Genomic DNA, 23,668 nt, shown 5'->3' on the forward strand with positions numbered 1-23,668 from the left:
AAAAGCCATCTAAAGCTTAAAATGTGGAAGGGGAGCAGGAGTAGATAATATTCGACCAGAAATGCTGAAGTAAAGTATGGTGGTATAAAAGTCTTGTAGTGGCCACACTGCATAGTTCAGAAGGCCTGGACAGAGGGACGATTCCCGATGATTGGAGTAGAGCTCTCATAGTACCCATATATAAAAATGGAAATAAAACTGAATGTGAGAATTATAGACGTATTTCCCTACTGAGTGTTCATGGTAAGATATATGCAAGTATACTTGAGAAACGGTTGAGAAGAATTGTGGAAGAAAAGCTTGGTGAAGAACAAGCTGGATTCAGGCCAAATAGAGGCTGTCAGGATCAGATCTTCACTTTACGACAAATAGTCGAGAAAGCATGGGAATATAGCAAAGATCTGTATTTATGTTTTGTCGATTTGGAAAAGGCATATGACAAGGTGCCAAGAGAGAAGCTATTCAATACGCTGCAGTTATATGGTGTGAATGGGACATTATATCAAGCAATACTTAGTCTTTATTTGAGTTGTAAGTCAGCAGTTAGAATTGAAGGAAATACAGGAAGGTGGTTTAATGTTAAATATGGTGTGAGACAAGGATGTACATTATCCCCTCTGTTATTCATTATCTATATGGATCACATTATGAAGGAAAGTGGTATTAAACATGATATCAAAATTGGAGATGCTAATGTCAGCTCTTTGCTTTATGCGGAAGATGTTATACTACTAAATAAATCCACTACGAGTCTGCAAGATTCCTTAACTAAACTGAATAACTGTTGTAATAGATATGGTATGAAGGTCAGCAATAAAAAGATAAAGACAATGAAAATAGGCAGAATCATTGAAAATGTCAACTGCATTGTGAATAGAGAACCTGTGGAACAAGTAAAACATTCACCTACTTAGGCACGATTTTTAGTGACGATGGTAAATTAAATATGGAAATAGACAACAGAATCAATAAAGCTGGTATAGTAGGAAGTCAATTGAATAAATTCATATGGAATAAGAGAGAAATTAGTCAGAACACTAAATTAGCTGTATACAAGACAGTGTGTTCAAACCAGTTTTAACTTATGGATCTGAGAGCTGGGTCAGGAGTAAAACACTTGACCAAAGACTAGAGACCACAAATATGAGAGTCCTGAGAAAGATTAGAGGCGTGAACAGATCGCATCAATGGCAATATCATATTAAAAATGAGAATATTAGGAAAGAACTTGACATTGTCGGCATCCAGGAATGCGTTAGCAGAGCTAATCTCATGTGGTATGGTCATTTAAACAGAATGGGCGAGTTAAGATTAGCAAAACAAGTGTTCCCTGCCAGGAAAATGACCCAGAGGAAGACCAAGATATAGGTGGAATGATGTGGTACAAAGTGCCTTACACGATAGAAATATAAGATCTGATAATATTAGAGTCTTGACAAGTAACAGACTGATCTGGAGGAAAATTGTAGATAGGAAGTTAGTAATGATGTAAATTTTTCATGTAGTTCTATCATATCCTGTACACCCCTTGAGGGTACACGGCAGGAATTTGATGATGATGATGATATATAACTGGATCTCTGAAAGAATAATAACGACTAGACTTAAAAATTAAATAAGAAATTTATTACAATCATTAGAATATTTGCACCCAAAGAAGGGGAAAAAAATCTGAAACAGAAGAATTCTATGAAAACCTCCAAAATGTAATTAATTATAAATATGAATGAATAAATAACTGAAAATTCAAAAACAACAGTGTGAGCACATGAAGGATGGTGTGTGTATGTGTGTGTGTGTGTATAAAAATTAAGAAATATAACTTTTAATGGAAATTTCTCATATTTTTGGAATAGAGACCTAGATTTGGACAATAAAGAAGAACTTCAGCATTTTCATTGAAAAACCATTCAGCACATCAGGGAGCCTCTGAATGTGTTGCTGATATCCTAAAGGATCTTATGGCTAGTGTTATTAATTCCATGTTTTGTAAGTCCAGACTTATGGTTCTTATTTCAATGAAGGACTGATGTTCAGAAATGCATTTTGTGATGCAGTGGTAAGTTTGTTTGAAATAGGACTAGTTGCAGTTACATAGAATTTGATAGATTATAGGTAGTCAACCTGATGCACATGAGCTTTCAAGACCTGTAATACAATAATTTGTGAAGTGATCAATGAAAAAAAAAAAAAGGGGGTGTGTTAATGTGAAGTATAAGGGATCATCCGTATGCATTCAGATAGATCATTCCAAAGAACACAGGTATGAGGAATGAAAGAAGAGGATGAGAAGTTGGTTTGGTGATTCTGGAGCTGAACTGTATAAGGATGTTGATCAGCAGCATCCCCTGTTTGTACATGATTAGAGGGAAGTAAAAACACTGGTGGCCAGTTCAGCAGAACAGCATACAGAACAGACATAATGCAGAAACAAGGCATCTATAGGAAAGCAGCTGGAGGGAGTTGATGAGAAAAGGATCATTATCTATTAAGAAAATAACTTTCTTCTGGATATAATCTGGCATTCTGAGAGAGGTTTCTGGAACACCCAGTTGGCAACAATGGAAAAATCATATGAAAGGGAACCATTAACTACCACGAATGATCACAGAGAAAGCTGGCAATCCACTTGCAGAGGATAGGAAGGAGATCATAAGGTGGCAGAGTGAAAACAAGGCCATGATACTAGACTTGATCATATGCCTTAGAAACATCAAGAGTGACCACATGAAATTCTCCAAATCATTCCGTGGCCTGTGTCCAAAGGTGGTTAAGGTAAGTGATGGGGGGGGGGGGATCTACTGCAAAATAAAAATGGTGGAATACATATTGGTGTCACTAATTAACTGATGGATCTCTAGATAGTGAAGAAGCTGACTGTTAATGACCTCATCCATCAGTTTGGAGGGGATTGAGATAGAGCAACAGGATGACAATCTTCCTAAAAAGGAAGATTTACTTTCCTTTTCAGGATCAGGCTGGATAAAGGCTTGCTTTCATGCTGTTCAATAGATTTCAGATGAATAGAACAGCTTGTAAAGGTGATACAGAATATAGGTATTAATTCTAGAGGCTCTTCATACATCTGGATGGTTACCATCTGGGCAGAATGAATATTTTTCTGATGTCCTGCTATCAAAAGATCAGAGGAGGCATACTTGAAGGTGGTTTGAGGAACAGTAGGAAGAGATTTTACTTGGTTGCATAAACCAAGAAGGACTGATACCAAAAAAAGTCTTCTTTATCCTCAGGAGATGTTTTGCTTTGGTTATCTATACAGGAATTGAAGGAGAATAATTATGCCAGGAATTCAGCTTTATCTTGAGATGCTGTAACAGTGGTAGCATCTGGATGGATGAGGGGTAAAAACACAGGTGAGCAGAAATTGCACCTAATGGTCATTAGAGATGAGAAAGCACAACTGCTCTGCTATTTGGACAGGAAGACTGAATTGGATCTGTTGATGGTTGTTTTGCATTTGTTGTGTGCTTTGGTGTAGGCTCAGTATGAAACTATAGTTCTTGCCATACAATGCCTGCAGTACGCTGAATTTTTTTTCTTGAATTATGCTGGTACGCATGTTGTTAATCCATGGCTTGGAAAAAAGTGGGCAGAAATTCTGGATAGGAGGAATGAAGGTCATCAATGCTAGAGAATACTTTCTGTAACTCTTCCAGAGAAGGTGTTTGAATTAGAAGAGTGAAAGCAATAGTCTCACCACAAAAAGAAAGATTAGAAATCCCAGAAATCATCCCACTTTGCACCCTTATAGCACCAAAGGGCATAAAGATAGAATCGGTTGAGGTGAAGGAGTTTTGTGCAAGAGGAAACTTGTCCAAGAATATGATCTGAATTAGTAAAAGAAGTGATGGGGAACAGTTTAAGAAAGCATAAAGCATACTGAGAAATAGTGGAGAGTGTTATAAATTACTTGGGATGGCAGATGAATGACTTGCATTAGATCATGGACAAGAATTATAGTTTATTAAAGATAACATGATTCTTAATAGCTGTTTTCCTACCAAAATACAGAGAATCTTGGACAATCACTCTTACTGACAGCACTTTAGAGATCTTGAAATATCCATTCCTTCCATTAAAGGCATCTAGGAATAGATCTGTAGGATTCTAAAAATAAAAATAATATCCAAACAATTCCTTGTTCCTGCAATCTTTCCTATTTCCGCCAGATCAGATTTCATAAATCACACAACTAATGATCTAATCATATTGAATACATCCATTTTCATTATCTTAAGGGGTCTTGTCTAGTGGAAGATGTTTCTACTAGACACAGGATCATTGGGAACAAAACAAGTTTTATATGTCAGCTCTTAAAAAAATTTAAGTAACTTTTCAAGGAATACTATGAAGGCCTTTTATAATCAACTAACTTGACTGAATGATGGTTTAAATGCAGCAAAATTTTGGGAGTTGGTGACTGAACTGTTGCTAAGAATCTAGTTTTAAGATTCTTAGCAACAGTTAAGTCTAGTTTTGTTGCTAAGAAATATATAGTTTTAGGTACTGAGCCTTTATACTCATTGCTTATTAAGTTGTTCCATAGTTTCCTATTAAAGCATTATTAATATGAAAACTATATTTTGTGGTTGCATCTCATCACATCTTCAAAGTGAACATGTAACAATTACACCATTACAAGAGGTATTAGCTTTTCTTCTGAATAAGCCTGTAACAATTAGTTAATACCTTTCTTGCTCCATGTAGTGGTCTAATTGTTATATGTTCATTCTGAAAATGTGACGAGATGCTCTCACAAAAACACAAAGTTTTCATATTAAATAATACAGGTAACTCTTGTCATACATGATTTTGTTATGCACATTTTTGCATATACGTTGCTTCATTTTGGTGCATAAGAACTATCGCTGTTTCCTATCCAAGGTAGTGCAAACTTCCACACACGCGCCCATTTTGTACCTCTGTCCACTGTTTTCAGTGTCCATTTTGTGTCGCCTACTGTCTTATTGGTCCATATCTGTAAATCTTCTGCACCCTGAACAATGAAGATCTTCTGGCTATGGAAAATTACACTGGTAAGGAATCTGAGCCAAGTTCTGTGGAGGCTGAGATGACCTTCTTTGTGAGAGTTCTTTGATGAGAGAAAATCATTCTGATCACATGAGGAGTTCTAAAGTGAAAAGGGATAATACTGAAAATGTCTTTAAATGCTACAAGGATGTCTACAATCAGAAGGCAAAAACTGCAAATCAGGTTTCCATTGAGAGATTCATGAAAAAGCAGCCTTCAACTTCAGCATACCAGCTAAAAAAATGTACTACGATTATTAATCTTGAGAATAAAGAACTACTTTAATTGTTATTTGTTTTATATGTACTGAATATTTTTACCACTCTTATGTCTTAATATATACGAAAAATAGGGTACTTTTAATTAAATTAATTTTTAAAGATCAGAGTTGTGCTCGTTTGAGAATGCAACCTCTCTTATCTCATGTTATAATCCTCCTGCTTTACGTGTTTTTGATATACATAGCGATTCTTCAGAACGCAACCCCTGCATATAACAAGAGTTACCTGTACTTTATTTTTTCTTAAGTAATTTTACATGTATAGTTCAGATGCTATTCATTAAAGAATTAACATCAATATAAACATACAAATCAGTCCTTACTAGACTTAATCATACTTTACTCTACTAAGTCCTTTATTCTTTATTCACTAAACTTCAACACTGTTAGGCATCTCACAATTTAAATATCTGCATATAAGAAGAAGAAGAAAGGATTTTCTCCATAAACTTTCCAAATATTATCAACAAGATCTATTTTTCATACATAGACAAAAGATTGTTAGTCATGTAAACAACAGTCCAGTTCACAAGAGTTATCTTCCATGAAAATTACAAAATTTCATCTACAAGTTTTTGATAAAAGAAGAAAGATCAATTCCATAAACATCAAAGCAAATAAACTTAATTTTATGGTTCCTATGATTTTCATAATACTTTCATAATTAATTTAATAATAATAGTGAATAATGAAAAAATGAAGGTTTATATCAAAAATGAGAAAAATTTCTCAAACATTCAGTATCTCAATACATATACTGAGTATACAATTTCCTTAGACATCCATTCCAGCTGAATAAAATTAATAGGCAAGAAGATACAGCTACATATATACAGTTTTGTAAACCTATCTAATGAATAAAATGCTTATTTTCATATTCTCTGAACAAGCAGAAAGCTTTGTATCAAAGTTTCAATATACGTTTTTTTTTGTTTTTTTTTTAATTTTTTTTTTGACACCTCCAGGGAGTCCAAAGACTCATCGAGGGAGGGCACCTACTCTACAACTCTGTCTACATCAACTGACCACAACTACACTAACGCCATCTACTGCCGTTTCCACAGACAATCACAAACATTCATGCCCACAGCAGGATTCGAACCCGCAGCCTTTTGGCTGGAGAGAGGATACGCTAACCACTCGGCCAGCCAGGCCGGTAAATATATAAATCCCACATAAGAAATGGTAGAACCTACAGCACATTAGTATGTGAAGAATATTATATATGCTATAAACAAATAGTAATAATAAGACTCATTGCTAAGAAAATGTTATATATTCAAAGAAGCAAGCATTTGAAATAAAATAAATCTTTTACCTTCTAAAAATTCTAATTCCCTGACAGATATTTCTTCATCTGTTATGTTTCCCCATAAATGTTCAATGTCTTCATCATCTGCTTCAGATTCCTTCTGGCTCATCACTAGCAATAATCAAAGGGGAAAAAAGAATTATTAATTGTGATTCTTCTCAATAATAATAATGCCATGCATTATTAGACTATCACTATATTATAGATATGTTATACATGTTCTAAGTGGCTGCTGAAAGGTCTAGATAACTGTGAAGAGATCTCCATATGGCATGGAAGAAATATGGAAAAGCACACCAGACATCAGACCCAATGGCAAATCATTTTCCTACTGTGTTGATCATGTCAATCATGTTGATGAACAGTAGTATACTAAGTATACTACCTGTTCATCAACACGAAACAGATAACATGAAAACATTCATGTTATCTACTCATGCAATATCGCAAGGACTAGTTTCAGATATAACAGCTTATAAGGAGGTGAAAGTGGACAATTCTGATTTTTGGCCTTGGCATCAAACTGTTTTCATTCTTTCTTTTAGTGTTACATGATGATCAGCATTCATTATAGTAAAATTATTATTATTATTATTTACTTAAGACCCCATGGAGTCAGAGACTCATCTAGGAGATCCTTTTGTCACACACACAGCTCATCATACCGCACTTAAACACACTCAAATTCTCTGCAGACACAACACTCTCAGGCAAGGTATTCCAATCATTCACAACTCTGCATGCATAAAACTTGCTTCTTGCTCCCTTGTCCACACCCTCCTTATATAGCTTCCAGGAATGACCTCTGGTTTTTCCCTGATTTCCCACTGTTTTCTGTTAAAACCTCTTCAACACTGATCCTATAATAACTCTTTACTAACTTGTAGGTCTCTATCATATCACCCTGCTTCCTTCTATCCACTAGACTCTGTTGTTATATCTCCTTATTTTTACTTTTTTGGTTCTTCCGTGTATTTTCTCGTTACTTTCGTATTTTACAACTTATGTCTTACTCGTACCAGAAGTTAGCCTCCAATAAATTTATTTATCTTAGATCGACTGCGCCAGCCGGTGACCAGTTCCTGATACTTAAGCTTACTTTAATAACTATCTCAACAATATTACTTAGCATTGGGAACACATGGTGTGCAGTCGCGGCTCCCCTCTTTATGCTACGTCAAATGTCTCCCCCCGCCACTTACACAGGTTTGAATTTTTTTTTATAAGTGGTAGGTCAGTCTCACACAACAGAAGCATACAAACTTTGATTTAATATAATTCATTTTAATACAACTAAAATTCATATACAGGAAATCATGTAATAGTAATAAAAAAAAGGAAAGAGGTTCATGCACAAATGCCCACGCAACTGCAATAGGCTTAATCAATTCCTCTCACTCACTTCTTAAAATGCAGGCTCATACAATCATAATCCAGGAGCATTAGTTAATCAGTGTTATTTCCACAGTTTGCACTAAGATTAAATGATACTCCAGTTGTTATGCAAGTTTTGGCAATACAAAATTAATCAAATTACACATGATACGTTCACTCAATCTTATCAATTACAAATCTTGTAAAAAAGGAGACTCCTTGCTATAAGACTTATGCAAGTCACAGGCTTAATGTACAGAGCAGTACCTTCATTCATTGTATCTCATATAATAATTCATCTCTTAATTGTTCCATTAAAAGTTCACTTAAACACAAATTTACAAATTACAACAGGAAGGTCCTATCAAGACGTTCAGTCCAAAAACGGATCTTCTAGTTGGGTCAAGCAGGGCTATGCTTAAGGTACTCCCCTTTTTCCTTATTCACTCTGGTTTTACAACACTTCTTATACATATAGCGTAAGAGATATTTGCCTTACCGGTTAATCTTCTTAGCGAAGTGGTCCCTTTGTTTTAAGTCTGATCCTTCCTCGGACGTGGCAAGACTTCCGTCGCTCCGCTGTCTTTCTTTATTCATTCCTTTCGGAGTGTTGGGTTCTTCGCTATCATCACATTGGCGGTAAACTCACCAATGGCCCTGTCTGCTGGTTCCCTGTTGTTCAGTTGGACGTACTGTACACATTGGGTCCCACATCAACATGGAAGGTTGCTGGACACCGGCGACAAGCTTCCTCAGCCTTCACGACCTTCTTACTGGAACACAGAAAGGTGCAGAAAACATGAATGTTTGAAGTGCATGCCGCTCCTTATATCTCAGCGGTGAGCACCCTCACTCTCTGTCTACGTCACTCACTCAGCCGTCTTTGATTTGTCGGATAACGATGAGGTCATGTTCTTTTCTCAGCTGCCTTCACGACGAAACTGTTACTGCAGCGGTTACCGGATTACCTTTTGGGTTTTCTGCTGTGTCATGGACTATTGTGTAATGATCAGGCCTTCTGCTGATTGGTTAATATAATTTTCCCTGTATTGGGTATTATTCTAAAACAATATTTGAATTATATTACAAGAACATTATCAATTAAATTAATACACTTTTCATTTACAATTTATTTATTACCTCTCTGCATTTGCTCTTGAGAATTTAAGCATGTCTTTATGTTAAGATACTATTCTTTCATGCTGTGTCTGAAACCAATGGCCGACTTATAGTGGGCCAGTTATTTCCGACACAACACTGTACATTGCATCTTCTCAACCATTCCTCATATTCAACAATGCAGAAATCAGAAACTAACTTAGTCAGTTGCCTCTGGAAACTTTCCAACATCTCTTCATCCTTTTGAAAACCAGGTGACAATCCATGCACAGTAGTCCTTGTGTGGTCTAATCAGAACCTTATACAATGGAACAAGAATCTCCTTACTTCAACAAGTCGGTGTCCTCTGCATCATTTCCAGAATTCATGTTATCCTCACAATTTTGACAATATGTCCTCTAAATTTTAGATCATTATCCACCACCACTCCAAGATATTTATTTCCTCCACCTCGAACAATATAACCCCACCACTTCTACATCACATTTTCTAAAATAAAGTGTCAAAACGTTTCAATTCGGCAATGCAAAATTATATACGTAAAGTGGATATTAGATCCAGCATTATTTCAAAGCTGAATGTAGAAACTATGAAAGTTTTGTAAAAATAAGTTGACCAGAGAGCTAATGGGAACACATGTTAGATCAAAAGTTATGTGGATTGAATGTGTGTCATCCATATTCTTCAGTGTATTTTAGGCCATCCTTTTTGTCAAAATTACAGTGGTTGATTAGAATTTCATAGGCTTCTTTAAATTTGCACTAAAACCAGGTTTTGGTATGATGTAGGAAACAGGTTCCTTTCTAGTCAATTTTGTGTAAGCAGGCAACCAGATCTGATGCAGCAGTCCATATATGGCCTTATTAAAGGGGAGCCACAACTTTTCTATCCTGGCTTGTTAATGGGTTCTTCAACAACCACATAATCTGATGTGCTGTTTTGGTTACTTTTGCAATATGCTCTCTAAACTTCAACTCCCTAGTCATAATCAACCCCAAGCAGGGGCGAATATTCAGGATGTGCTAGCTGTGCGGTGGGCATCGCAATATCACCGATATTACATTTTGCATATATTAAAGACTCCCCTAATTGTTTCCTGGCCTTGTGTGATTCTTAAAATTAAGCAGTATACTAATGCTTCATGAAGAGGACACTTTTCTATGCATAAACATTGCATCACATTTGCATTAATAGCCTGGATGTGTGTGGTCAATTACATACACCTTTGAGCCCTTTGAACAGACATACAGATGGTGCAGTGGTTCAAATTCTTAGCGTCCAAGTGGTTTTAAATCACCCGGAAGGCAAGCCAGGGTGAACGCTGAGACAACAGCTTAGAAATCGGTGGCTCTGATTGGTTATTGTGTCAACAATCCAGTGAACGTTGTCATTTGTCATGAGTTGCTGTTTTTGTTTCATCTGTTTCATCTGATGTGTTTAGGACACCGATATAGACAAATAATTTTCTATAAATAATTTATAACTTTTTTGCCCATATTTACAATGGGAAACAGTGCTAATGATCTACTGAATGTCCCAGAGCTTTCTGCCAGAGCTTTTGTGAATTGTATGATTGATTATAGTTGAAGGAGATTGGAATTTATTTAATATGTAAGTAAAACGAGTTATTTCAGCTTTTCTTTGGTTTGGTCTGGAAAAATAATAATTTCCCAAGTGCTTACTTTTTCTGATTTCTGTGCATATGATATGGCTGTATTTAAAAATCATATCAAAATTCAAATTATCCATGTCTCACTCTAGTATTGGCTAATGATAATCTAATCTCAATGCGAAATGTAAACCCTTTGTGTCTCTCACATAAATGGTATGCATGAAGCATAGCTATGGTTCATTTGACCTTTATGCTTTCCATATTTAAAATTATATTAATTGATAAATTAAAGTATTCAAAGTTATCCTAAAATTAATTGCACTGGACCAATTAAGATGAGTGCTGAGGTGCTATGCATTCTTAAAACTTTCATACAACAATAATAATGCAATCATATGGTCAAATTGACATCAATTTTGTAGCGCAGATTGCATAAGCCACACGACCACACACACCCAACCTAAATGGGCACACGATGGTACATTATCCACTCAGCAGCAAAGGCAGGACTTATGTCAAAGTCCTACCCCTCACCCTACACATACACACAAGATACCATGTCATAACCCCAAGTCCCTGGCCTCATCAGTTTCCTATAGTTCAATTCCATTAATATGGTATACAGCTTGTGAGCTCTTCTTCCCAAAGTGCATAACCTTACACTTGGCAACATTAAACTGGCAGCCTTTATCCATAGTATTAGTCTATTTACAGGGTGTTCGGGATAAATTTGACATATTTATAATTAATTATATTTTTCCGTAAGTTACATGTATTAACACACACTTCTCTTCATTTAAAAGTTTGGACCCTTCTTCATTCATATACAAGATGTCAGAAAGGATGGATAGCTGGAACCCACCTGAATCATGGAAGAGAATAACTTGTATCATGATGATTCGTGCCCGCCATCAAAATAAGGATATTACGACTGCTGCCCAATGCTCCCTGAATACAGTAAAAACAATCAGGCATGAACTAGAGACTTGCAATGGTGACTACGAGGATGTAGCAAGAAGAAAGATCCCTAGCAGACGATCTGATTGCGTTCGTACAGCAGAATTCCTCGCAAATCTGCAGGAACAGGTGTTGAAGAACCCTGGCATTGGAATTCGGGCTTTGTTCGTGGAGTTGCTAACTGTAGTCAAGCCCTGGATAACAAGGGTAGCCAATGGTAGGCCGTATGTATGGCAGCAGGATTCGGCCCCTTGCCACACCTCTGGGAAAAGTCAAAAATGGTTGTCTGAAAATTTCTACGACTTCACCAGTCCAAATGTTTGGCCTCCAAACTCCCCAGACCTTAACCCCATGAATTATTTTGTATGGGGCGCAGTTGAAAAAGACACCAATCGCACTTCCAGTAATACAAAAGCCCAGTTAATGGATAAATTAAAACAGTTTTTGCGGCCCTTCCCAGGGAGACTGTAGCATCAGCTTGTTCGAGGTTCCGAAGCAGAATTGAAGCTGTGATCGATGCTAATGGTGGTTATTTTGAGTAAATCTTGTTGATAGTATTGTAATTAACTCTGCCTGTAATGTTTTTTTGTCAATTCATTAAATTTAATAGATACAAAGAAGATTTTCTTTTTCCTTACGAAACTGTCAAATTTATCCCGAACACCCTGTAAGTCATCCTGCAGGATCTCTACATTACCTTCATTTACTATTGTTCTACCCAGTTTTGCATCAGCAACAAACTGAATATTTCCTGTGAAATAATTTTTTGTATCATTGATGTATAAATTAAACAACAGAGGACAAGTATTGAGTCTTGTGGTTCACCACTAGTCACAAGCCTTCTCCTAGACTCAATTTTTCCATAAACCATGCTTTGATATCTGCCATCAGCTACCCTCTAATTCAAATTACCAGATTCATATCTATTACCATTGCTCTAATAATTTGCGCAGAGTTCTATGTGAAGTCCTGTTAAATACCACTGCAGAGTCCAGCAGTATCACTGAGTAACCATTTTCCTTATCCAACCCCATGTCACTTTATTATAATAAAAAGTATGCAAACTACTAAGGCAAACTATTAGCGCCTCCGTAGCGCAATTGGAAGAACGACGGTACATTGCGCCTTTCGATTGGAATAGGCCTAAGTTCGATTCTCGTTGCGACAGGAGGAATCTTTATCTGGATGATTTCAATCAAAGGCGAGTTAGCCGATCTCATACGGAGGTAGCAGAGTTTTTCTCCCGGAAACTCAGGTTTTTCATCCCGCATACAGAAAAATCGGCCCTTCAGAACACACGCAATTTACAGACAAAAAATACTAGTTGTGGTGGTGTTGGAGGTGGGCGGTAGATGGCGTTGATGGAGATGATTCATAGTAGAGGCTCGGTGTAGTGGTTGAAACAGTTGTAGGTGTCCTCTGCGATGAGTCTTCAGACTCCTTGGAGGTATCATGAATAATAATAATATGAATTATAATAAGACCTTCCCTTCACAAAAACATGTTGCCCCTAATGAAGTATCATATTCCTAACCAGTGGCGTAGCTGGGAGGGGAGGAGGTCCACCCCAGGCAGCATTTTTCAAGTCAGACACGATTTTTTTTTTTTGACGATTCTTTAATTTATGTTAACTTGGTAATTTTTATTTATTACTTAATTAATAATTAGTTTTTAACAACTGTACTTACAACTAAAATAAACATAAACATAGTGTTTTAATTTGTGATTTTCTTTTCTTGACTACTTGTATAATAAACTATAACACTTTTTATGAATGTTAGTCAAGTGAGTTTTAATTTTTCGTCCTACTAGTTTCACCGAGTTTTGCTATCAGCATCTTCAGGGGAAACAATTGGTAAGCGATATGAAGGTAACAGACTAGGTTTTAACTGACAGTTCTAATTCATTCAAAATTAGTATTAAAAATTTAGGTTTCTTATTAAGTCTATAGGCCAGTTAGTCATTCCACGTAACAGTTCATTGGTGTCGTTATGATTTTTTTGCATAGGATCTGTACTGAGAACGTCATAGACAGACGTGTCAGATAATAGATTTTTAATTTTCTCTTCATAATCTTTTGTATTTAAGATAACAGTATTATTGCCTTTGTCAGCTTTAAGTATGATGATGTCTTTATTATTCTTTAATTTGAGTAGTGTTCTTCTTTCCATTTGGTTAGAGTTGGTGTTAGGAGATCTTGACAGAGCGGAAAGGATTATGCTGCTTTTTAATCATAAGTTATTAGCTATTGGGTGTGGTAGCAATGAGATGGCTTTTTCTAAGTTGCAGATGAACTCTATTTTAGGAATAGCAGTATGTTTTAAGGCAAAATTGAATCCTTTTTTGAGAATTGAGATCTCAGGTTTTGTTAAGATGTGTTTAGATAGGTTCACTATAACTTGGTTAGCTGGTAGAGACGGTTTAGAGTTAATGTAATTATCATATAGCAAGTTGAATTTATCAATTTGCATCTTTTTGCTGTAACTGAAGGTTTTGGCATAACTGTTGCTAATCATATTGTCTAAAAGTTGCTAGGTATCTATGTCAAGGTTATTAGAGATGTCTGTGAACAAATCACAGCACTGAGAGTCTATTTGGCTGAGCAAGGCTCTCGTATGGCTAATTCTTCTTTCTCAGAGAAGGGCAAATGAAGTTTGGTGGTAAATAATATTAGCTTTTTTTGTTTAAAAATGTTGTTTGAGACGAAGAAATTTTGGGATAACATTATTGTCTCGACACCTTTTTAAAAATGTCAGATGATTTAAACACCTAGCCCTTTTGCATTTTAAACCTTCAAGATTGCATACCTTTCATTTAGTGATCTCATCGATTCATAGTGTGATTTTCTTTTCTTGACTACTTGTATAATAAACTAGAACACTTTTTAATGAATGTTAGTCACTTGACTAACATTCATAAAAAGTGTTATAGTTTATTATAGTGTTTTAATTTATTTCCCTTTACGTCGTTTTGACTTTTTGTAGTATTTTTGGTGAATAATTGTCAAGAAAAAATTCAACATAAGTGGCAAAGTTGTTTACAAGACAAAAATTAGGGCTTACTGAACTCAAAAAATAAAAGAGGAAGAATAAAAAAAATAGTATTGCAAGTTGCTGACAAGTAAGCATGTGCCATCAGAAAACTGAAAAAAATTAAGTCAGATAAATTATAAGTAAACAACGGCTAAACGAAAGTCAGAAGACCTTGAGAATCATATAAAAGACAGTATTATCATTAGCATTAGACCTCTGTGAAGTCAAAAGACTCACAGCAGAAGGTCCTCATTGTCACCAAAGCTCAAACTGTGTTTTAAATTCATTTACCATTTCTGTACTGATGATATATTCAGCAATATATTCCATTCACTAACAAATTCCATGAAAATAACTTACTTCTCCCACACTCCTCCTGCTCATATCCTCCACATACGCCTCCAGGCCTCCTGTTCTATTCCTTGTTTTATTCCCTCCATTCTATGAAAAATCTCTTCCACATTAATCTGGTCATCATCATCACTATCTTCCTATCTTGTATTAGGCCTTGGGGCCTCTTACGATCTCATTCCATCTTTTATATAGTCTTCCAACTGATCTCTTCCCCACGAGTTTGTATTCAAGGATTTGTTTGGTGATTCTAGTTGTCCATTCTTTCAATGTGCCGTTTCCATTTCCATCTATAGTTGTGGATATATTCTATTATTGGTTGTTCATTCATTTCTTCCATGATTTCTTTATTTCGTTTATGATCTAACAAGGTGTATCCTGCAGTTCTCCTCATAAATCTCATTTCTGCTGCAGTTATGCTTCTCTCATCTCCTTTTCTGATTGTCCATGCCTCACTTCCACAAGGCAGCACTGGTCTTGCCAATGTTTTATAAGCTCTAATCTGAGTATGTTTTTGTACCTTCAAGGGTTTAAAAACTTGATTTATAATATTTAAAGCTCTACTGAAATTTGTAATTTTCATTTCTATGTCTTTTTCTTCTCTGTAGGTTAGGCGATATCCAACTAACACCTTGAAACAAGTCAACTGTTGCAAGTGAGTTACTATCACCTGACGTGAACATATTTAACCTTTTTTTCATGTGCGAGGTATATGTGAAACTTTTTAATTATTTGAAACAGTTGACTTGTTCGAAATTGTATTGTCTAAACAGATTTTACTTCTTATTGGTTCTTTTCCCTTGTAGGCAAGTACCTTTGTCTTCTCTTTTGAAATTTCCATACTATTTTTTTTTTACTATTAGATTAAGATGATGGATAGAATGTTTCAGATCAGTTTCAGAGGTTGCAAGTATAGCCTGATCATCTGCAAACAGTATTGTATCCATATTAGTGCATTTGTTAACTGGGATATAACCATGTACTGTGAGTCTCCAATGTCTTACTATAGAATTCATACAGGTTGTGAAGAGAATGGATGATAGGCTACAGCCATGCCTTACTCCCTTGTTTATAGGTTCCCAGTCGGAGATTCTTCCATTAACTTTTACTGCAATCATGTTGTCAGTATATGTATCATGTGTATCTTTAATTAGGTGATGAGGAACTCTATCATTCATTAATAATCTCAAAAAGTTTATTGTGGTTAACTCTGTCAAATGCCTTAGAATAATCAATAAAAGCACATGGGTTTCCACATTATATTCTTGATGCTTTTCCAATAAAACTTTTAAGGTAAAGTATCCATCTGCATAAGAGCAGCCTCTCCTGAATCCATTCTGCTCTTCTCCTATCTTATCTTCATAGAATTGGGATAGTCTATTTTTCAGAATTTTACTGTAGATTTTATATCCAGAGTTTAGGAGACTAATTCCTCTATAATTTTCACAGTTATTGTGTATAGGAATAATTACTGCCTTTTGCCAGTCTTTTGTTGGTGGTTCACCATTCCATTAATGGTGAATTTTTATAATAGCTTAGTTTAAGGAAACAAATTTTGAGGTTAGGCCTGCATATTTGATTAATTCAGTATTTATCCCATCTTCACCATGTTTTATGGTTTTCAACTTGTTAGAGTAGTTTCTAACTTGCCTATTGATACAGGATCGAAGAGTGTATAATTATCAAAGTTTATTGTTTCAAAATTTTTATTATGAGTCCAAAGGTTTTTATAATAGCTTAGCCAGGTATTCTGATCAATGGGTGAGAGATGTGCATTTTCGCTTAGATCTCTATTTAAATTATTTAATATTTTAAAAGTATTAGACTGTGGTAGGCATATAATATCTGTTTCAAGTCAAAGCTGTTCCAGTATTCTGTGTTTTTTTCTTACAGCTTGTTTAGCGATTGCTCTTTTTTTCTCTTGTATTCTATATAGTCATCTTGAGATTTTGTTGCTAAGTATTTTTTAAAAGCATTCCTTTTGTCTTCAATAATTTGGGTGATCTGATCTCCCATCTTCTAATTCTCTTTCTTCTCTGCCATTTCCTCTTCTTTCCCAGTGATTCATTGGCTAAGTCTGTTATAATTGTTTTGATGTTATTTCATTCTTCCTCTACAGTTTTGCATAAGTTTATATGTTCTATTTTTTCATTATTTTTTTTATAGAGCCATAGGTTTGAAATAAGTATACCTCGGTATACTCTTGTATCTAGAATGAATTTTGCAAGTTTTTTTATTAGCTATTACATAATCTATAATTGTCTGTAAACTGCATGCTGACCAAGTATATTTATGGCAGTCTTTATGCTTAAAGAATGAATTTGAGATTTTTAAACTATTAAATACTGAAAAATCAATTAATTTTTTTCTGTTGTTATTGAATATATGTTTTCCATAGTTTCTTACACAATCAGAAATAGGGATGTCTCCAATTCTGGCATTAAGGTCTCCAAGAACGGATATGTAATCATTTTTATCTACCTTGTTCCAGATATCTTGTAGCATATTGTAGAATTCATTACTTTCTTCCTCACTGCTTTCAATGGGGCATAAACTGCTATCATTGTTAGGTTAGGTACTTTTGATTTGACCGTATTCGAGCCTGTAATATTCTTTCATTGTGATATATATAGTTTTCTATATTGTTTTTAAAGAATTATGGAGAAGAAGCATTATTCCATAGTGGGCGCTTTCTTCTCTAGGAACACCAGAGTAAATTTGGATGTAGTTTGATTCCTTTTTTGCTTCCTCTTAGTTTCTGTTATACTTCCAATTTTTATCTATTTTTTGACAGTATTTGATCCAAATGACTATCCTTGTGTCTGATTCCCTGTACATTCCAAGTTGCCATTTTAAAAATATTTTCCTTTTTCCAATTCTTATCCTTGGTCAGGCAGAGTCGAGAATCCAATTTAGGCTGTCTAAATTTTCTTCCTTTATGAGACTTGAAAGCAAAGCAAGTCTTACAAATTGGTTGCTGGCCTAAGTGTAGTAAGTCCAGTGGTAAGGCTGCTACCTGGTAACAAACCCAAATGACCTTATACATCTTAATCATGTCCCCACCACCATTGTTCCACCTATTTACAATCCTCTGCAAACTGTATTCTGTCATCATACTCTGCATTCCACAGACCAGAAACCAGCTTAGTCAATCATTTCGAGACCTTTTCTAATACATCTCCATCCCCATGAAAATCAGGTGAACCAAATCTGTGCACCATAACTGATACGTAGCCCAATGAAGTCCAGAACAATAAAACCATAACATCTTTACTTGTCCTCCTCATCACTGCCATAATTCAATGTGATGTCATCGCAATTTTAGCAACATGATCCCTAAACCCTCCTCTTGGTCCCTCCGCTTCTTTCTTTCCTTCTTGCTCCTTCCCCCCAATGCTAATGGAGTATTTGCGGGCTAGGGGTGAATCTTTCCTATTTTTTTTTTTATTTCATTTCGTCTTATGCAGTAGGAGTTTGCTTCACTTAGTAGGCCAAAGTCCCAACCCACCTGGCCAACGTAGGATGAACTGGGGAACAAAACTTCCCAGATATGTGGAAAGGGCATCTCCAACATACCACTTTATTTTTCTTGCAGTGACTTCACTCCAAAATGCCAATATGGTTGTGCCTTATAATACATCTCAATGCATCTGTGGGCTGTCCCACAGAATAATCAGAGCTGTGCTCAGGGCTTAGGCAGAGGGTCCTGTTTGAGAAATAAATTACAGTCTCCAACAAAAGCCAGTGATATTGTGAATGATGAACACAAAAAGTATAGGATTAATCTCAGAGGGGGAATTTTACATAGGCACATGGAATGTTTGGGATCCACAAATGGGTACTCTTGATTTTGTCTGTAAAGAGATGGAGAAGTATAAAATCCACATCATGGGAATTACAGAGACCAGATGGAATGGAATGGAAAAGGCATTCAAAAGACAGAATGGCAAGCTAGTTGTCTATTCAGGAGGTGACTCAAAGCATCATTTGGTAGCTATGATACTGAAGACAGTTCAGGAAAGAACTCATCTTGGTTATAATCCCATTAATGGGATACTTTGTATTAGACTTAAGGCTCATCCTACCAATGTGTCAATCATGGTAGTTTTTGCTCCACACAGATAGACTTGATCAAGAGAGTGAAGAATTCTATGAAAACTCAGATTGTTTTGGACTGCCTACCAAGGAGAAATGTACTATATATATATCATAGGGAACTTTAATGCAAAGGTGGAAAAGAATATGAGAGTTACACCTGAGTGTCGCATATTTGGTATGGGTGAACATAAACACCCGTGGTGAAAGAGTGTTAGAATTTGCCCATGCTAACAGATTTGTTATTACAAATACCTGCTTCCAGAAACATCCACGATGGACCTATACTTGGATATCTAATATTGATAGGTCAATCTGGCGCATTCACCTATCAATATTAGATGATAGATCAAGCTTTCCAATGGTGAAAGACAAGTATCTCTGTCTTCCACCATTGGAGAGCCATGATGTGCATGCTTGTCTTGGAGTAGACTGTGGTACAGACCATCAGCTAGTAAGAGCCAAAGTAAGACTAATAAATTAAAGATGCCAAGAAAGTATATTCTTGGTTTCATCCTTTATCAAAGTGTAAGCAAACAAAGTCACTTCACAACTGGACTATTTGTATATGGAGGTGAATGACTTCACATCAGTTGCCTTAGTATCCCATAATGCAATGCACATATTCTTATGGATTATGCATTATACATGCATCCTCATACTTGTATAATGCATACCATTATACTTTCCCTTAAGGATATGTGCATTGCATTATGGGATACTAAGGCAATTGATGTGAAGTCATTCGCCTCCATATACAAGTAGCCCAGTCGTAAAGTGACTTCACATGCAAACTTTGTTTGCTTACACTTTGATAAAGGATGAAACCAATAATATAATTTCTTGGCATCTTTAATTTATGGTATAACAAATGAAAAAACTTTCAAAGTAAGACTAAGACTCTGAAATCTTCCAAGTCAGGCACATTCCACTAGACTGGATGTTAGAGTAATTCCTAGCAAGTTCACAGAAGAAACATTATTATTATTATTATTATTATTATTATTTTGTGACACCTCCAAGGAATCCGAAGACTCATCGAGGGAGGACACCCACTCTACAACTCTCCGTGTCCACCACTACACCGAACCTTTACTACCATCATCATCTACATCAACGCCATCTACTGCCCACCACTACTAGTATTTTTTGTCTGTAAATTGCGTGTGTTCTGAAGGGCCAATTTGTTCTGTATGCTGGATGAAAAATCCAAGTTTCCAGGAAAAAAATCCTGCTACCTCCGTAGGAGATTGGCTAACTCATCTTCAATTGAAAAAAACACTAACTCGCTTGGATGATTTTTTTAGATACTAGTGAGGAGAACTCACCAGAAATGCTTTGGGAAGGAGTCAAGAGTAAGCCAAGTAGTATCTCAGCCCGATAAGACCAAGAAACCCATGGATATCAGGTTCAACATGGGATCTAATTGAAAGAAGCCAGTTGGAAAAACGAGACACAGGGACTGAATAATATAAAAGATTACATAGAGAAGTCAGAAGGGCTATCAGGCAGGACAAGGAAAAGTTTTATACGAATAAATGTGAAGAGATAGTTCCAGATGAGGAGGCACAATTATAAAATGATGTTTCATTTAGTTTGTGACCTAAAGCACACGTTTAAGCCTAAATTGAATGCAATCAAAGACAGGAATGGAGCATTATTAACAGAAGAACTGGAAATCAAAAACAGATGGAAAGAATTCAACACAGAGATAAATAAAATTTGGAGGAGTCCTCTCACCAGGAAAATTTCAATTTGGAGCCTCCTCTACTTAGGCATGAGGTTGAAAGAGCAGTTAAACAGCTTCATAGGAATAAGGCTTCAGGTGCAGATGGAATCCCAGCAAAGTTAAGGCTACAAGGGATGGAGGGATAAGAATGTTTCGTAGCATTACATAGTTATGTTGATTATGAGGATACAGGAGACAAAATCAGACTGGAGGAAGTTGATTTTCATACCACTACATAAGAAGGATCGCAAGAACTATAGAACTATTAGTTGAACATCTCATGCAAGCATGATTCTATTAAAGATCATTCTAAATAGGATTGGTGCCAAAGTTAAGGCAGATGGCTGAGGAACAAGCTGGGTTTAAGAAAGGTAAAGATACCAGAGATCAGATCCTTTATCTTAAACAGATCATAGAAAAGTATAAAGAATTTAGACTCCTTATGGTAATGTGTTTCATAGACTACTCTAAAGCCTTTGACTATGTTCAGCATGTGAAGCTGTGGGAAGTAATGAAAAGAATGGGTTTTCCTCAACACACTATAAAGCTGATTAGCTAACTTGTACAGCGAGCAAGAAGCCATGGTAAGAAAAGGCGTTGGATTAACTGATTGATTTCACGTTGGAAAGGGAGTTAGGCAAGGATGTCTACTTTCTCCTCACTTGTTTAGTATCTATGCTGAGGACATGTAGCATTGGATAAACTCAAGACAGGAATTAAGAGAGGTGGTAGATTGATCAGTAATCTGAGGTATGCTGATGATACAGTAGTCCTCTATAATGACAAGGAAGAACTAGGACAAATTCTCGACAAAGTTAACGAGATCAGTAACAAGAGAGGACTTCGGCTCAGTTCAAGCAAGACAAAGATTATGGTTATCAAAGGAAATACAGACAGTGAAGCTCCTGAGAAACAAGTGTATCTTAATGGAGAAAGAATTGAGGAAGTCAGCAAGTACGAGTACCTGGAATTAATGTGAAGAATTACTGTTCAGAAGATATCAGAAGATTAGGAATGGCTCAAACAACAGTCAGAAGCTTGCTAAAATCTGGAAGGATAGATCTATCTCCACGGGAACAAAGTTTAGGATTTTGGATAGAGATGTTTTTTCAACATAGACTTACGGATGTGAAACTTGGAACCTAAAGAAGTCTGATAGAAAAAGGATAGCTGCTTCTGAGATGTGGTGTTACAGAAGGCTGTTGAGGATATCATATACTGAAAGGCAAACAAACAGATGGGTGCTAGAAGGGATCAGCAGAACTTTAAGGTCCCTTAAAGATATCGAAAGAAGAAAGTTGAAATACTTTGGACACATTGAAAGGAGGACTGCTCAGAACAGTAATAGAAGGTAAAGTTCCTGGAAAAAGAGGAAGGGGTAGACCCTCAATGAGATGGATGGATAGATGGGTGTGTGTGTGCATGTGTGTCTGGAGTGACAATCTTCAGAGAGTTGAAGAATCTTGAAAAGCATACAAACAGGAGCACGTGGGGAGGACTGATGTGGCATCACCGAGCATCTGTTGATGTCCAAAAATAGATGGATGGATCCTTAAACCCAATATTTCACCAACAGTTGTACACTTTACAACACTGAAACTGGCATATCCACTAACCCACTCATATAGCCTATTCAGACCCTCCTCCTATAAAGTCGCTACATTTGCTCCAACTCACCATAGTTCTCTCCAACTTTGCATCATTTGCAAATCTCCAGTTAGATCTTCACAATATCATTTATATACAACTTAAACAATAATGGTTTCAAAATAGACTGCTATGGCACACTATTACTGACATTCCTCTTTTGCTTCCCATACACAGCTTGCTAATATCTATCTGACAGCCACTCACCTATCTAGTATCTAACCTCAACATTCCATTCAGAAACTAACTTTCTGTGTGGTAATCTATCCAAGATTTTTGCAAAATCTAAGTATACCAATGTAGATGCATCTCCCTGGTCTGATACATTCACCACCTTGTTGTAGTGCTTAAGTAGACTGGAAAAACATGACCTCCCTTTAACAAACCCAGGCTGACCATCACAAAGAATGCAGGTAGTATTATCAACATAATTCTGTATACTAGTACTCACCAATCTCTCCAACAGTTTAATTACAACTTCAGACACATAGAATGGGCTGTAGTCGGTAGCTGTTTTATCACAACCTTTGTAATAAGACTGTGCGATATGTGATATATCACATGTAGTGATATATCACCAAGTACTACTGACATTGACAAATTTTATTTAATTCCTTACATACTTCCTGCTTGCTCACCATTAGTCCATCCCTTCCCATTCCCGCTACATTAAAGTTTCTTAAAATGTCACACTAATGTGGATGAAAAACCCTGAAGATACTTGAAATATAGCATAAAAGTAGCAAAATGTTAACACTGAAGGTTAACACAACCAAAAATTCTTAGAAAATGAGAAAAGAGCACAACAAAAAGAATCAGTTGATAAAAACAAGAGAAAAACTAAAGCTTTCCTGTATGTTTGAAATAACTGTGAAATGAATTAAATTTCACAGTTATTAAATGTGATAACTAGCAAGAGAACAGTTGCAGAAATTATCCAGGAGTAACGTAGCATCATTGAAAAAAAAAAAAAAAAAATATATATATATATATCAGTACTGAAGGTAGAAAAACTATCAGAAATCTCAAATGCTGAAAGATAGGTCCTATGCATGGTATTTGACAGAAATGTTTAAATATACAAGTATAAAGATTTCACCATGAATTT

General features: G+C 36.0%; 1 protein-coding gene across 3 annotated transcripts in view; it reads right to left on the minus strand.

Annotated features, from left to right (window-relative positions):
• Positions 1 to 23,668, minus strand: part of LOC150093577 (exonuclease V-like) — an 88,354-nt gene that overhangs the window by 39,697 nt on the left and 24,989 nt on the right. For all 3 annotated transcript variants that reach the window (XM_090412815.1, XM_090412814.1, XM_090412816.1), the window contains exon 2: positions 6,651 to 6,755. In XM_090412815.1, the coding sequence (XP_090268941.1) occupies positions 6,651 to 6,755 (105 nt within the window). The remainder of the gene's footprint in view (positions 1 to 6,650; positions 6,756 to 23,668) is intronic.

This window comes from Typopeltis vanoorti, chromosome 23 (assembly GCF_054136105.1).
Source record: "Typopeltis vanoorti isolate ZY-2024b chromosome 23, IOZ_Tvanoo_1.0, whole genome shotgun sequence".
Lineage (NCBI taxonomy): Eukaryota > Metazoa > Arthropoda > Arachnida > Uropygi > Thelyphonidae > Typopeltis > Typopeltis vanoorti.